Source organism: Cyanistes caeruleus, chromosome 20 (assembly GCF_971803275.1).
Source record: "Cyanistes caeruleus chromosome 20, bCyaCae1.hap1.1, whole genome shotgun sequence".
Classification (NCBI taxonomy): domain Eukaryota; kingdom Metazoa; phylum Chordata; class Aves; order Passeriformes; family Paridae; genus Cyanistes; species Cyanistes caeruleus.
In genome coordinates this window covers 2,170,929-2,186,704 of record NC_141720.1, presented here as the reverse complement: position 1 = coordinate 2,186,704, position 15,776 = coordinate 2,170,929, and the positions used below count along the sequence as shown (strand labels likewise).

Below are 15,776 nucleotides of genomic sequence, written 5' to 3'. Positions count from 1 at the left end.
AATTTACCTGTGCCTGCCCAACAGATGCCCTGAGGTTCTCTGTGAGTGCCAGGTCAGGAGCACTCTGGCTGCTTTCTATGCCTGCTTAATTCTGGCTTTCAGGAGCCCAAGAAGATGATTTCATTCCCTTCTTTTTCATTTCCCTCTCTCCCATCTCTGGGACTCATTCCAGGACAGATGCTCTGATGGTCCAGTATATTTCTTACCAGGTTGTCTCCCAGGAAAGCTGCACTCTGGGGTGTGGAAAACTCACAACAAAGCTCTTCTTACTGCTCTTTGTCACACAGCTCACCTGGTGCAGAAAACAAGCCTGAGCCCCATGGAAATGTGCACAGCAGAGTCCAGATGGGATGGACTGGGGATTTTATTTTCTGGGAAAGGCTGAAGTTCTCCATGTGCATGAAAACCAAGTGCTGCTCCATCTCTTTGATCTCCAAAATCACCACTGCCCTTTTTCCAGCCATTCAGGCCACCTATAATGTGAAGCAAAACCAATGTGATTTTTTTATTTTTCTGTCTTTCCCACATTTTCTTTATTTTCTCCAATTTCCTTCAGCCTGTACTCAAATCAGCAGCACCTTTTTGAGCCACGTAGCTTTCCCAACCCCACCTTGCTTCCTTTCTTATCTGTAATTCTTCCTTTGTCCACATGAGCAAACCCCACCAACACAACACTTCAAGTGAGCTCCAGAGACATAATTTACATTTCTCTTCAGAGCTCAGTTGTTTTTCATTCCTTGCCTTTCAGTTGATTTAGAGCCCTGCTGCTTTGGGGACACATGGAACAAACAGCCTCTGACTCCTTTCCCACAGGCACGTTCTTTCCAAGCTATTTCAAGCCCAGTCCTGAATTTTTTTCCCTCCCCTTTCCCCCCTTCCCCTGCCCCCAGCCTGTCTCCAGTGTTCTTCGTGTGGCTGATGTTTGGGATCTCTCCTCTCTGTACCAAGGGCCTGCTCTGTGTGTGGTGTTTATCTTTGAATACCTCAGGGTTGTTTTGGATACAGCCAGAAAAGCTGGAAAGATTGGAAGTGGGATGCTCCATGTAAACCTGGAGGTGGCAGCTCTCTTTACCACGTCCTCCCAAATCCCTTTCCATGCTTGTTCTGCAGGATCTTAATTGATTGAACATTTCAGATACATGTTTGGTTTAAGTTTGGGTTATTTCTGGTAAAATTTGGGTTTCATTTCAGCTTACTGATTTAATTTACATGAGCAAGCGCAGTGCTCAGGTTTGGACAGGGAGTTTTATGACAGCCACAGGTACCTTCCTTCCTCATGGTGGTTGTACTTGGATGTTCTCTGGATGGATCTGCTTGAAAGAAAAATCATGGGCTCAGAGAGAGAGTCCAGGAGGAAAATCTCGTTCCCTCTGGTTTGAAGCTGACAGAAGTTCCAGTGAATCCTTGAGAGGAGCCTTGATGGGCTCCCACACCTGAGTCCAGGTCTCCTTGGAGCATCCTGCATTAGGAACTTTAAACTCAGGAAGAGAGATCTGTCTGTGGCTGTCATTGCTGCGTGTCACAGAGGGACCCAGTGGAAGGTCTAAAAATCCTCCAACTGAAACTGAGATAGAAAAATAAATCTTAAATACAGCATCCCATGGGCAGCAGAATGTCATTTATGTGCTTTTCTACAGCACTGAAATCTCTGTTATTTCTATATGAAGCTACACATTGGGTATTTTTAACCTATGCAATACTTGAGTGGTCCTGAAAAAATGGAAAATTTGGATTGAATAGGTTGTTGCTGTGATAAAACCCTTCAGTTTGTACCCCCTGCATTAATGTTCAGGGCAGAGCACTGACAGCACCAGCTCCTGCCTTAGGGTGATAAATCAGTTTTCCAGCACTAAGGACTGATAACCAAATTATTTACCTTTTCTTCGTGTGTGGTGTGTTCTCTGTTCTCCCCTGACAGTGGTTGGCTCTCCCAAGGGAATTTCTTTCTCTGACATCACGGAAAATGCTGCCACAGTCAGCTGGATCCCCCCTCGCTCCCGCGTGGAAAACTTCCGCATCTCCTACGTCCCCGTCACGGGAGGTGAGCAGGGACAGGGGGTGGCAGGGGGAGCAGGAAGGCTTTGCTGGGCTGCCATCCCAAATTTCAGTGCATCCCCCAGGTGATCTCGCATAGATCATCTCTGTTTTTCCTTCAGGATTGAGGGTGTGCAGCCAACCTTTGTCAAGACACCGTGTCCACATCCCGTGTCCACATCCCGTGTCCACATCCCGTGGGCAGGGCGTGTAAGGCAGCTCAGAGGTGGATGCTGGAGTGTTTGTGCTCCTCACAAGTCTCTGCTGAACCTCCTCAGAGAGGTTTAGCTTCCAAACTGCCTTCATGAGCTGAGCACACTGGAAAAGACGGCCCTTGGGAGTAGCAATCATAATCCATGGTTATAATGAAGTTTCAGGGCAGTGATTTACTCATTGCTCCCCAATGTTGTCTCTCTCTGGTTTGGTGTTCAACTTCCAAAACTTCCTCTACTTCAACAGATTTTTAACCTAATTTAGGGACTTCTCTGAAGGGAAACAGCTGAAGAACAAGCACTAAAGACATCAGCACCAAAACAAGTCCTGCTGTTGCCTGAGACAAGGAAAGATTCAGATCTTTAGACAATATAGCCTGGAAGCACTTGTGCAGATTTAAATGTAGTGGTCTCACAGAAGAAAAAGAATCCAGTCATAAAGTTAGGCACTTGTTTAAGTGCTTTCCTGGAATAAACCCAGAATCTGGAGTAAATATGGCTGCTAAGTCCTCAGCCACACACAGAGCACCTTTTAAAATAACATGTACTACATCTTTATTCTAAATGAGGGGGTAAAGGAGAATCTTCCAGCCCTCACCACAAACAAGGCAGATCTAAACTGCAAGTCCTGTCCTCAAGATGAAACTGGGGCTTCTGCTTACACCTTGCCTGGGAAATGGTATTTTTCTGGACAGAAATCACAGAATGGTTTGCATAGGAAGGGACCTTAAAGCTGTTCTCATTCCAGCTCCCTGTCACAATCAGGGACACCTTCCACTAAAATGTTATTTTCTTCTTACTGAATGCAAACCAGGGATTTAGATTTAGGTGTTATGGCAATGATATTTGACACCAGTGATTGTAACTAACTGGGGAAAATTCAACTCCTGCTGCAGAAACACATCCATGGAGACTTTAATGTCTTTAAAAACACCCTTCTAGCACTTCCTGGGGGATTGTGTCACTCATCCCTGGGCATTTGGGCTCATCCTAGGTACTCCAAATGTTGTCACAGTCGAAGGGAGCAAGACAAGGACCAAGCTGGTGAAGTTGGTCCCAGGTGTGGACTACAATGTCAGCATCATCTCTGTGAAAGGCTTTGAAGAAAGCGAGCCCGTCTCTGGCACCCTGAAAACAGGTAATGAAATAAAAGCAGGAAATAGCAGCTTTTTACATGGATCACCTGGGCTGCAGGAGATGCTCAGCCCAGAGCTGAGCTGCAAACCCACCAAGATCCCATTTTTGCTGCCCACACAAACTTCTTCCCACTCCTTTGTCTTTGCATTTTACACAAGAATGAAACTTGTAAAATTTGATCAGGCTCCCATTTGCTAAATGCTAAACCTGTGAGACTGAGACAATGAATGTATTTACAGTTCTAATTCATCAGGAAAAAAACCCAGTTTTGTTCTCTTTTTAATTAATGGCCTTTTTGAGATGAGGAGGCAAAGGGCCAGCTCAGCTGAGCAGTTCAGCTCAGTTTCTGTTGTGGACTTCACATGTCCCAGGTTCCAGAATGTTCTAAGCATAAAAACATTCTCTCCTGATTTTTTTCTTCAATATTCTCTCAATATTATTCTCAGTATTCTGTCTCTAATCTAAAAAAAATCTAATTCTGATTTTTTTCTTTAAATATCCCTGCAGGAGATGAGGGTCCCCCCTACTCCTGCTGACCCCTCCCTGTGTTCCTTTTGGGGGCTAACAAATTCAGAGAGCTGAGGCAAAGAACAAGGTGATGAGTATTGGAGAATGACAGGAGATTTAGAACCCATTCCAGCAGTTCTGGAGGCAAAGATCCATCTTAATTCAGGGAGAGCATAAACCTGTGTGAAAAATAGAGTCCTGTGAGGAGGCAAGGCAGGATGTGGGGGGATTTTGGATGCCTGGCTGGCTGCAGGATTGGTCTGATCCAAACAAGCTGCTGGAAGGTCACAGTGACCATCAGCTGCCATCACTTTGGTTATTTTTCCCAGCTCTTTCTCCTGAATTTGCTCTAAAAAACAGCCCAGACTTGTTGAGAGAAATGTGTCAGCTTTGACAGAGCTGTTGAGATCGGTGGTATCAAGAGTGATCTGAGAACATGGTTAATTCTGCTTCTTCCCAGACTTTCATCTCTTCCAGCACTGACCTCCCTTTCCAGTGGAGGTTTTGGTGTCTCTTCATAGGCACTGACATCTTTCCTGCAGAAATCCAACATTCCAAAGGGAGTCATAAAAGCTGCACTGAGTTTTGGGCATTTTCTCTCATGGATTTACAGCAGAGCGTTGCACAGAGCTGAGAGTGTTTGTCAAATTCCTTCAATCTGGTTTTCTTCCAGCTCTGGACAGCCCATCAGGCCTGGTAGTGGTGAACATCACAGACTCTGAGGCTCTGGCAACCTGGCAGCCAGCAATTGCTGCTGTGGATAACTACGTGGTATCCTACTCCTCTGAGGAAGGTGAGAGGAGTTGGGAATGGGCTGGGGAGCTGAAGGGTGCTCATTGTAACTCCAGAAAAATCACAGAATATCCAGAATTATCCATTAGGATGGGAGGGACCCCCAGGATCACCCAGCCCAGCTCCCAGACCTGCACAGACCCCCCAACATCCCACCCTGGGCATCCCTGGAGCTCTGGCAGCCTCGGGAGTTATTTGGAGGAGAGGATTTGCTGAAAGCATCTAAAAATTGACTTTTTACTTCAGCACTCTCCATTCAGCCGTGAACAGAGTAAGGGAGATTCCTGGGGAGCAGAGGCGCTGTTATAATTCCTGTGAACACTAGAGAGAGCTCACACTTCTAGAGAAAGGGCTCTGGTGTAACCCAGACCCAGCAGAGGTGTCAGCACAGGCTTGGGATTTTATTATTTTGCACTTGCACCAGGTAGAAATAAAATAAACCAATGAGTGGAGCACGGAGCTGAGCACAGCACGAGGTGTCTGAATGACATCAACACCTCCTTTCTCCTGTGCTTTGTTCCCAGAGCCAGAAGTGACCCAGATGGTCTCGGGGAACACGGTGGAGTACGACCTGAAGGGTCTCCAGCCCGCCACCGAGTACACGCTGAGCATCCACGCGCAGAAGGACGCGCAGAGGAGCGAGAGCCTCTCCACCCACTTCACCACAGGTGCCACCCACAGCTGCCATCCCTTCCAGTCCCACCTGCTCTGTGCTCCTCTGGTGTTTTTGTTCACTGGAAACCTGAATTTCCATGGTGTTTGCACCAGCCTGGTGTGGCTGCTCAGGTGGTTTTCTGTCACCAGTTCTGCAGGTTCTCACACACAGCTGAGCTCTGACCTGGGGGCTGCTGTTGGCTGCTGAAAGTGCCCACTTGGATTCATAATCCTGCTTTTCCATGGACATCCATAAAATCAGGGATGTTTCTCATTTTCCTGGCTTGGCTTGTCCCAGGGTGTTAATTAGGGAGCCACAACAATCCAGTCCTATAATCTCAGAGGGGAGGGGAAGCTGGAGCTTGGAGCCAGACCAAGCAGGAGAAGTTTTCCTATTCTAAAAAGGTTTCCTATTCTAAAAAGGTTTCCTATTCTAAAAATGTCTCCCATTCTAAAAAGGTCTCCCATTCTAAAAAGGTCTCCTATTCTAAGAGGGTTTCCGATTCTAAAAAGTTTTCCTAATCTAAAAAAAGCATCATTGGAACCAAAGTTTTACTTCCTGGGAATAAGTAAATGACAGTCTGTCTTCTTGTGAAAAGTAATGAAATGCACAATTTTGTCTCAAAAGCCATTTCCGTGCAACTGCTCATAAAATAAAGTGCCTGGAACAAGCCAGTATTTTAACTTAGATAAAGCTGACACCTTTATTTTAAACTACAATGGGAGAACGAATTCTTAACCACAAAATTTAGGTTGGAGTGTTATTTCAAATTTCTCCGGTGAGGAGGTTTGTTTTCCTGGCTTGTTTTAATATATGGCCCTGTGGAATTATCTTTGTGTGGATGTGATGGTAATTGCTGTGGTGCCTCCTGCAGGGCTGGATGCTCCAAGGGATTTGAGTGCTGCTGAGGTGCAGTCAGAAGCTGCTGTGATAAACTGGAGGCCTCCCCGTGCTCCAGTCACTGGATATCTCCTCATCTATGAATCCATCGATGGCAGCGTCAAGGTAAATAAATCAGGGGCTGTGCCTCGAATCTGGGCAGTGGAGATGCTCTGAAGTGTCTAGCAATGCAATATAATCTGCCTTAATTGAAACAATTTAAACAATTTAAACAATTTAATTTAAACAATTTAAAAATACTAACTGTCCCTTTCATTAATGTGGACTTCACATGTCCCAGGTTCCAGACTGTTCTAAGCATAAAAACATTCTCTCCTGGTTTTTTTTAACAATATTTTCTCAATATTTTTCTCAGTATTCTGTCTTCTGATTTTTTTTTAAATATCTTTGCAGGAAATGAGGCTCCCCTCTTTCAGTGCTAGACTGAGCACAGATGCCTTTAAAACCTATTAAGGGACTTTTTACATTATACCCTGAAACAGAAGCTCCATTGCAGCCTGAAGTATTTTTTTAATATAAATTAAATTACAAACATTTTCCGTCATTCCAGACCTCAATCATGGAATGAACTCACACCCCCAAAGGAGTGATTCCCTCTTCTAATCCCAGGGGAATCCCTGTGCAAAGGGCTAAGGAAGAAGGAACTGCCTGTGGAAGTGCCTCTTATTCTCCTATAATTTTATTTTGTTCCTACATAATTAGATTGCACTAAATGCTTAAATACGAATATGGGGAATCCCAGCAAAACTAAAATTTTTGATGCCCACCCTGGCACATCAGGAAAAGTTCTGATTTTCAGGAAGGCAAATTCCCCAAGCACACTGAAAATCAGTCTTTCAGTTCCAGCTTTTTGAAGCCTGGAGTGTAACATTTACTTCTCCTAAAGGACGAGTTTCACAGTTTTTTATGAATTTCACAATCTGTATGTTCAGGGCATGCAAACATTTATGCTGCCTTGCTTTTGAACCCCCCAGCTTGTACATTATGATGGTAAACACTCATTTCCAGGCAGGCTTTACTGAACTTTGAAAGATTAGCTTGGTAAAAACCTTAGAAGAGTAGCTTTATATTCATTAATCTAGATGGTTAGAGACACCATCAATAATTATGAGAAAAAAAAAAATAATGTGACAGACTAAAATATGTAACCATTCCGGTCATTATGATTTATTTCTCTGAGATTTCACTGTATTATTTCTTTTCTCTGTAGGAAGTCATCCTAGACCGTGGGACAAGTTCCTACAGCCTGGCAGAGCTGAGCCCCTCCACGCAGTACACGGTGAAACTGCAGGCCCTGAGTGGGGCCCTGAGGAGCAAAATGATCCAAACCATCTTCACCACCAGTAAGAACACAGCTAAAATAATCCAATTTACTGCTCCTGGGACAGAGCTGAGCTCTGCTGTGAGGACACAGAGCCCACACAAGGTTTTAATCCATCCCCAGGTCTGTTCTCCCTTGGCAGGAAGAAATTCTAATATCCATCCACGTCACCCTCACAGGCTTTTCTCTGGTGAAACATCCTGCCTTCCCCATGTGGAATATCAGCAGGAATTCTTTAAAATCCAGCTGGCACCTTAATTTCCTCCTGTATTGATCCAAATGAGTTGGGAAAACAAATCAGAGTTTGGAGCTGAAATGAAGCAAACCACAAAGGCCCACGTGGATCAGTGCTGGGGTGAGGAGATGGATTTCTGGGCAGGTTTCTCTCCTCTCTCTGAGATGGGCTGTCTCAAAGCCCCTCTGCACATCAGCTCCAGCCCAACAGGACAGCTCTGCAAGGATAAACTGGCTTCTCTGAAGGTCACTTCACAGCTGACTTTAAAAAAAAGAAGTTGTTCAGTATTAGCTGTGACACTTTGCCTGCCATTTGTCTCACTTTTCCCAGTTTTCAGCCTTTCAGGCCCATCAGGACCTTCAATCATTTCCACTCCTCCTCCTGCTGCTGGCACCAACTCCAGCCCAAGGACTGCCAGAAGTCCCCCAGCCCCAAGGCTGTACAGGGCAGCAGGAGCTCCACCAGCACACCCAGAAATAGGAGATTAATTAAATCTGGGTGTATTTAATGATGTTTGGCAAATTGACCATGAGCAGGGAGTGTCTAGGTGCCTCCAGCCATGTGAACAGTGTCAGACTCATTCAGGCAGAGGCTTAAGGCTGGCTGTAACTCTGAAAACACATTTGTGTCTGTTTAGTGACAGGGAAACACTGAAGGAGCCCCCTGTCACTTTTCTCCAAATCCCAAAGCTGATGGCAGGGGAGATTTAGGTTCCATATCAGGAAAAATTTCTTCATGGAAAGAGTTGTGAAGAATTGGAATAGGCAGTGTTGGAGTCACCATCCCTGGAAGGGCTCAAAAAACCTGTGGAGGTGGCACTTGGGGACATGGTAGTGAGCATGATGGTGGGACTGTGTTAATGGTTGGACTTGATCTTAAAGGTCTTTTCCAGCCTTAACAATGCCAGGATTCTGTGAAATTCTCTGGGGCTGAAGCACAGGCAGGGATGTGCAACACTGGCAAGGGCCAGCAGCCACTCTGAGAAGCTACAGAGCTACAGTAAAAACTACCTGGAACAGCATTTAATTGGCTGAAAAAGTTAATGACCTGAGTGAATAAAAAGAAAAAAAAAAGCAAAGCTTTTTTGGGGGATTAGAAATTGTTCTGACTGCAATGATTTTACTGTCTTGTTGTCAGAAAGAAAAGCTTAACAACATTTCCCTGTAGTTTCAACTGTTGCTGTTTGCTTTGTTTTTTAGAAGTGTACCTTTATAACACATTTAATATTGCCCTTGCTAGCAAAACACTCCCAATTAATTTATTTCTGATTGAAGTCCTGTCTTTGTATTTTCCCCCTCCCTTTTCACATGATCAGAGTTTGGTAGATTTGTTTTTCCCCAAAGTTGCTGTAACAGAGCTCCTGAATTTCAGTCTTTAGCTGGAGGATGCACTCTCATCCTAGCAGGGAGTAATTATCTCACATTCCCAGCATTTCCAGGAGGGTTAGACAGATGTGAAAAAGCACATTCAAAAGAGGAATTCACCTCATCAGCTGCATCCTGTGGATGTTCTGTATGCAGGATGCAGTTACAAACCTGTTCCTGGGATCCGTAGCTGCCCCTCGAGGGATTTTCCTGACTCATTGCATTCAACACAGTCCTTGTACCTGCTGATTTCCTAAGGAATGCTTTCTCTTCCCTGTCTGTGCAGCTGGGCTCCTCTATCCCTACCCCAAGGACTGCTCCCAGGCCCTGCTGAATGGAGAAGCCACCTCTGGGCTTTACACAATTTACCTGAACGGGGACAAGGCTCAGCCTCTGCAAGTGTTCTGTGACATGGGCGAGGATGGGGGCGGATGGATCGTGAGTATGGGGACAGCTCATCCCATCCCTGCTCCTCCCAGCCATCCCCAGAGTGCTGCTGTCACACTAGGGCTGCCTTGGCTATACATTTGGGGAGTTTTATCCTGGCTAGGACACTCCAGTGCCCGGAACAGGGCTGTTTCTGTAGCTGGAGGAGAGAGAGGTGTCTCCAAAGGATGGGTCACAGCCCTGGTTTCAGCCCTGGTCCCTCCCCGCTGCTGTAAGGGCTGCTGAAATGATCATAGTGGATAACAAATATTCTAAATAATCAGCAAGGAGAGGGGAGGGTGAACTGACTCTGAATGAGAGAGGGAGGGAGGTTAAAGCACAGCCCAGGGGAGGCATTTGCTCAGCAGCCATGGGGTGCAGTGGCCTCCAGAGCCACTGTGCAAGAGGACACATCCCACCCAGACAGCAAGGGAATGGCAGTAAAATGCCACATCTCCACACTGACATCCCCAAATTTGAGCCTGCCAAAGGGACCCCGGGCACAGAAAGGCAGGAGGAGCTGGAGGAATGCTCTTAGCTGGGAAATGAGAGGATGGAGAAACCCTTGGATGAGACATCCAGAACTTCAGGATGCGATTAAAAGGACAGAGAGCAGGAACTGAGAGGCCACATCATTCAGAGGAGCCTGGGAACCCAACAGAGAAATTGGAGACTTGAAAAAACCACATGGAGCATCCAACAGCCTGGGTGCAGCTCAGTCCTTGCAGTGATTCTCTGCTGGGAGGGGTGAAGGCAGGGCAGGAGCTACGCTGAGCTCTGTGTGTGTAAAAGCTTTTTCCCTCTGGCCAAGGCGGTCTGTCCATAACATTTCTTGTTTTTAGGTGTTCCTGAGGCGTCAGAATGGAAAGCAAGATTTCTACAAGAACTGGAATACTTACGTGGCAGGGTTTGGAGATCCTAAGGATGAATTCTGGATAGGTAAGATAGATAAGAATTTGTATTTTTGGGAAAAAAAAAATAACAAAACACAAACACAGCCCAAAAGCCCAGGAGACACTTAGAGACCTCCTATTAGCTGGCAGGAGTATTTGTAAAGGAAAACAGGAGAAAAGGAGCTGGGGACACTCTCTGTGAGGGAGGCTGGAATGGCCAGGCCCAGCCAGTCCCTCCAACTGCAGTTCAGGCCATGCTGGGGTCACCAAATGCACCCACCCGATGCTCACTGGGGCTCTGGGAGAAGTCAGAGCTGGCCTGGGGAGCAGATTCTGCCTCCTGGGGCACCCCAACAGCAAAGGTTGATGATCTAGAGAGGAAAAGCAGGACAAGCAGAAGTCATAAACTCACATTTTGATATAATAGAAGTAAAACCTCCACATTTTCAAAGGTTGAGCTGTGTTTTTCTGGGAAACTTTTTTTTCTGTGTTTTTTTGGGAAACTTTTTGGGAACTTTTTGGGAACTTTTCTCTCTCAAGGACTGTTGTGTAAATAAGATTTTAATTCTCAAAACAATGACACAGATGTTCTGAATGTTTTTCTCTTGTTCCACCCATGGGGTGAGAGAGGTGTTGTTCCTTGTACCAATCAGGTTAACCTGTATGGGAACACCTTATAAAAAGGGTTGAAAACACTGAAATAAAAGCTTTTACCTCCTTAGAAATAAAACCTCTGCTGATGTAGTATTGAACCCTCATTCCTACTTCATGTCCCCTAGCGACAGGAACGTGTTTCAGCTTTGTGCCTAGGGAAAAGCCACGGAGCTCCAAACAGATGCGTAAAGAGCACAGAGAATATAGAAAAGAAATAAAAAACACAAAAAAAAAAAATAAAAAAATCATTCTCCATGGAGACAAAACATCCCTTTCCACCCACAGGTCTGGAGAACCTGCACAAAATCACTTCTCAGGGCCAGTACGAGCTGCGGGTGGACCTGAGGGACAAGGGGGACGCGGCCTACGCGGTGTACGACCGCTTCAGCGTGGGCGACGCCAAGAGCCGCTACCGCCTGCGGGTGGACGGCTACAGCGGCACGGCGGGTGAGACCAAAAATTGCCTTTTCCTCCCTCAAAACACCGATTTCTTCCCCTCCTCCTCCTCCTCCAGCTCAAGGCAGCCGTAACATTTGCAGCCATAACATGAATATTGCAGGTCAGCAGGTGCCTCTCCCGTGTGAGGCATTTGGGAATCAAAGGTGCCGATGTGTTTTGTGTTTTGGTGGTGTATTTTACGGCCTGCTTGAGGCAGGATTGGAACAAGTGTATTAAACCACAATATATCGAATTTAGCCAATCTCGGCTGTCATTTATACAGCCAATAATAGCCTGGCACAGCTTCTTTTCTTGTCAGTAGAATTTGCAGCGAAGCCCCGCTTTGTAATGTGATTTATAATTTTCCTGAACAAATCATCTGCCTTTTGTAATCATACAGGGGCAAACCCTGCAGCCCTTGGCGAGTCCTCTTCAGGTCTCCAAAGGATTAAGAGATAAATCCAGTTTAACAACATGTCTTAAAAGGAGATAATTTCACACTGCTGGGTGCATAAACCAGAGCAGAGGTGTGGGTGTGGGCTTTTACACAGACTAAAGAGATACAAAGGAAATGCAGCAGTGGAATTAATGTCTATTTAATTTAGATGGGATATTGGGCAGGAATTGTTCCCTGGCAGGGTGGGCAGGCCCTGGCACAGGGTGCCCAGAGCAGCTGGGGCTGCCCCTGGATCCCTGGCAGTGCCCAAGGCCAGGCTGGACAGGGCTGGGAGCAGCCTGGGATGGTGGGAGGTGTCCCTGCCATGGCAGGGGTGGGATGGGATGAGCTTTAAGGTCACTTCCAGCCCCCAACCTTTCCATGATTCTATGGTTTAAGGCAAATTCTCTGGTGCAGAGTAGTAGCAGCTGCTACCTTCAGTAGGATTCAGTCAGTGTGGAGACTCCTTTGGTCTCAATTCCCTCCTCATGAGCATCTCTTTGGTCTTGGCTTGTCCACACTGTAAAATCCAGCTTTTAGCAAGAAATGCAGAAATTGAGCTGCATGAAAAAACCCCACTTCATATATTGGGGATTAGAGACCACCTGAAAAAATATTTTGACCTGCCTGCAATAACAAAAATTGTACCTTTCCTTCTGTATTAAAACAATTTTTAAAAAGTTTGATGCAGACAGGTCCTGATGGCACGGTCCAAATATTTTCTGGAGAATGGGCACACCCATGAAATGTAAACCAGGCAAACCACTGAGCTTGCTCTTTCTTTTGTCCCCCCCATCCAGGTGACTCCATGACCTACCACAACGGGAGGTCCTTCTCCACCTTTGACAAGGACCACGACTCTGCCATCACCAACTGTGCTCTGTCATACAAAGGAGCTTTCTGGTACAAGAACTGTCACCGAGTCAACCTGATGGGCAGATATGGTGACAACAGCCACAGTCAGGTGAGTTTGGGTCTGAAGGCTTCTCTCTGTGACAGGAAGGGGAATTGCAGCTATGGGTTTTTTCTGATGGTTCAGCCAGCAAAAAATCACAGCATGCCCTCCTCCCACTCTCCATAGGGAAATGTACGGGCAGTCGCTCACAAAACAAGAATTTAATATCAGTGGCTGAAATCTTTTTGGCTTTGTCTGATTTTCCAAGGGACTATCCCAAGTGTGCAGGGAATAATTGCTGTTTTCAACGTGTGAAACAAAAATGTTCTTCCTGCCACAAAGGCCAGGCCAGGAGGGACAGAGGTTTAACAAGACCAAGCTCAAGAAGCTGCACCTGGTTTAGGACAAGCCCTGGGATCAATCCAGGCTGGGATGAGCAGATGGAGCAGCCCTGGGAAAGGGAGCAAGCTTTGGGGTGAGCTCAGTGTGGCCTTGCTGAGCCTGAAGGAGCTGCAGGAAAGATGGAGAGAGACAATTGACAAGGGATGGAGGGACAGGAGCCAGGGAATGGCTTCAAACTGACAGAGAACAGGTTTAGATGGGATATTGGGAAGAAATCGTTCCCTGTGAGGGTGGGCAGGCCCTGGCACAGGGTACCCCTGGATCACTGGCAGTGCCCAAGGCCAGTCTGGAGCAGCCTGGGATAGTGGAAGCTGTCCCTGCCCACACCAGGGGTGGAACAAGATGATCTTTAAAGGCTCTTCCAGCCCAATCCATTGTGAGTTTCCAGGATTCTGTGGCCTCATGTGAGTGAGTTTGTACAGGCTGGATATTCCACAGCCCCTGTGCTCCCCAAAGCTCCTCCACTTCGTGGTGCCTCTGTGCCCAAATCAGAACCATCCCCAGTCCGAATCAGGGCCAACAAGTGAAAGTGTGACCTCCCACCTCTCACCTTTGCCTTCACAGGGCGTCAACTGGTTCCACTGGAAGGGCCACGAGTATTCCATCCAGTTTGCAGAGATGAAGCTGAGACCCTCCAGCTTCCGGAACCTGGAGGGGCGGCGGAAGCGAGCGTAGAGCCCCGGGGGGCTGCGGGCAGGGGCTGGGGAGGGGATGGAGAGGGGATGGAGAGGGGATGGAGAGGGGGGTGTGGGGAGACCCTCTGGCATCGCTGGCCTGGGGGTGTGAGGAGCTGGGACTGGTACCAAAGCATCGGTGACCCGTGGCCCGACAGAGGCTTTGCAGCATTCCAAACAAACAAAAAAGCCTTAAAGCATCCCAGAGTTTCCAGCAGAGCAGCTCCAGCTGCCAGCCAGGAACGTCCTCCACACCAAAGACAACGATCTCAAGGGTTCTGTGTTGTTTTATTATTTTTTTTAAATTTTTTTTTAAAATTTTTTTTTGCCAGAAAGCGTCTGGGATAAAGTTCTTCCGATGTCTGACGATCTCTTGGGTGGCCCAGGGGAGGGGAGGGAGAACAGCTTTGTACATTGGTAGTTTGTTTTAGAACCAGCCATATTTTACACACAGAAATGTGTAAGATTAATTATCATTATTATTATTATTATTATTAGTAATAAATGAAAAGAATTGGTGGTTTGAATGCCTTTTTTTATATATATATATATCAAGTACCACAGAGAAGGAGGGAATGGGAAGGGAAAGCAGTTTGTTTTTAAATTTAAGCATAAGATTAATATTATTAATATAAAGACAAAGTAATAATAATAATAATGATAATAATAATAAGCTACATTTTGTCATTTTTAAGAGAACCATGCTTTTGGAAACACAGCAGGACAGTGTCTGATTGTAAATTTTTTTTTTATAAATAAAAGCACAATTACTTTTAAATAAATTTCTACTTTTTTTTTTCATCCATGTGGAGTATGTGCATGTCCAGGATATATTTACTTAGGTGGGGAAATAAAGACAGACTGAGAATAATTAGAGTGCTGAGCCCAGACTGAAAACTGTTCCTTTTGTCAGTGACTGGTTGTAATTATTCTGGTGGCTTTGTTACAGTGAAATGCCCGTGAGGATTTGGGTTCTTTCAGAACAGAATTTTTATTTTCTTTTTCCTGCCCAAAAGCTACTTCCATGTTTTTCTAAGTGTTACTGACCAATGTTTGCTCCGTCTAGGTGGGAATAACTAACAAAGCAAAACAAAGAGAACCCAGAGTTGTTGTTAGGTACCATGGGCAGCTTTGAACACTTGTGTAAATAAAGGGCTCTTTTTTTTTTTAATATGAATAAAAATCCATGTAGTTCCTCTGTATCACACTCTGCAGTTCAAGACAATAAAAGATCTCTTGTTTTAATCCAGTCTCTCTGCCCTACTTCCAGGTTGCATTTTGCATAGGTTTTGTTGTGTAAATGTTTCTTGCCTCCCTCCGGGCTGAAGTTACACTCCTGAACATTGTTTGTGTTGCACGGGGGACATAAATCTCCTTTGACCCTCCAGAGCACTGGAAGCACTATATTAAATGAATTCCCTTTAATTAATTGCCCTTTCTTGGTGTTTATCACAGTAACTGATAGGCAGCATAAAGGAGAACAAATCCAGTAATAAAGAAATACACTCTGCTCTCCAGATGCTTTCCAAGCTATTAGGAAATGGCACTGGATCCGTGTTTCTGGGAGCTGGAAAGCTCCTGCAGTCTGTTTGCAGACAGTCAGGGGAAGAAGTGACATTTATGGAATGATTTCCTCATTTCTAGCAACATCCCAGAGCTGCCTGGCTCTGCCTCGGGTGTCATTTACCTTGGCAGCTGCAAAGAGCTACTGGAGACAGGCTGAGGTTTGTGCCTGGCCCCAGACAAGACTCAGCCACCCTGCACAAAAGGACGATGATATTTCCTGTAATTACTCACTGAC

The 15,776-nt window shown here is 45.8% G+C and overlaps 1 protein-coding gene across 4 annotated transcripts in view; it reads left to right on the top strand.

The window, feature by feature from the left end:
• Positions 1-15,220, top strand: part of TNC (tenascin C) — a 64,581-nt gene extending 49,361 nt beyond the window's left edge. For all 4 annotated transcript variants that reach the window (XM_086857907.1, XM_086857905.1, XM_086857904.1 and 1 more), the window contains 11 exons: positions 1,919-2,041; positions 3,241-3,384; positions 4,564-4,683; positions 5,207-5,350; positions 6,212-6,342; positions 7,448-7,580; positions 9,444-9,595; positions 10,426-10,522; positions 11,416-11,577; positions 12,805-12,968; positions 13,866-15,220. In XM_086857907.1, the coding sequence (XP_086714033.1) occupies positions 1,919-2,041; positions 3,241-3,384; positions 4,564-4,683; positions 5,207-5,350; positions 6,212-6,342; positions 7,448-7,580; positions 9,444-9,595; positions 10,426-10,522; positions 11,416-11,577; positions 12,805-12,968; positions 13,866-13,976 (1,481 nt within the window). In that variant the 3' untranslated portion in view covers positions 13,977-15,220. The remainder of the gene's footprint in view (positions 1-1,918; positions 2,042-3,240; positions 3,385-4,563; positions 4,684-5,206; positions 5,351-6,211; positions 6,343-7,447; positions 7,581-9,443; positions 9,596-10,425; positions 10,523-11,415; positions 11,578-12,804; positions 12,969-13,865) is intronic.
• The last annotated feature ends 556 nt before the right edge of the window (positions 15,221-15,776 follow it).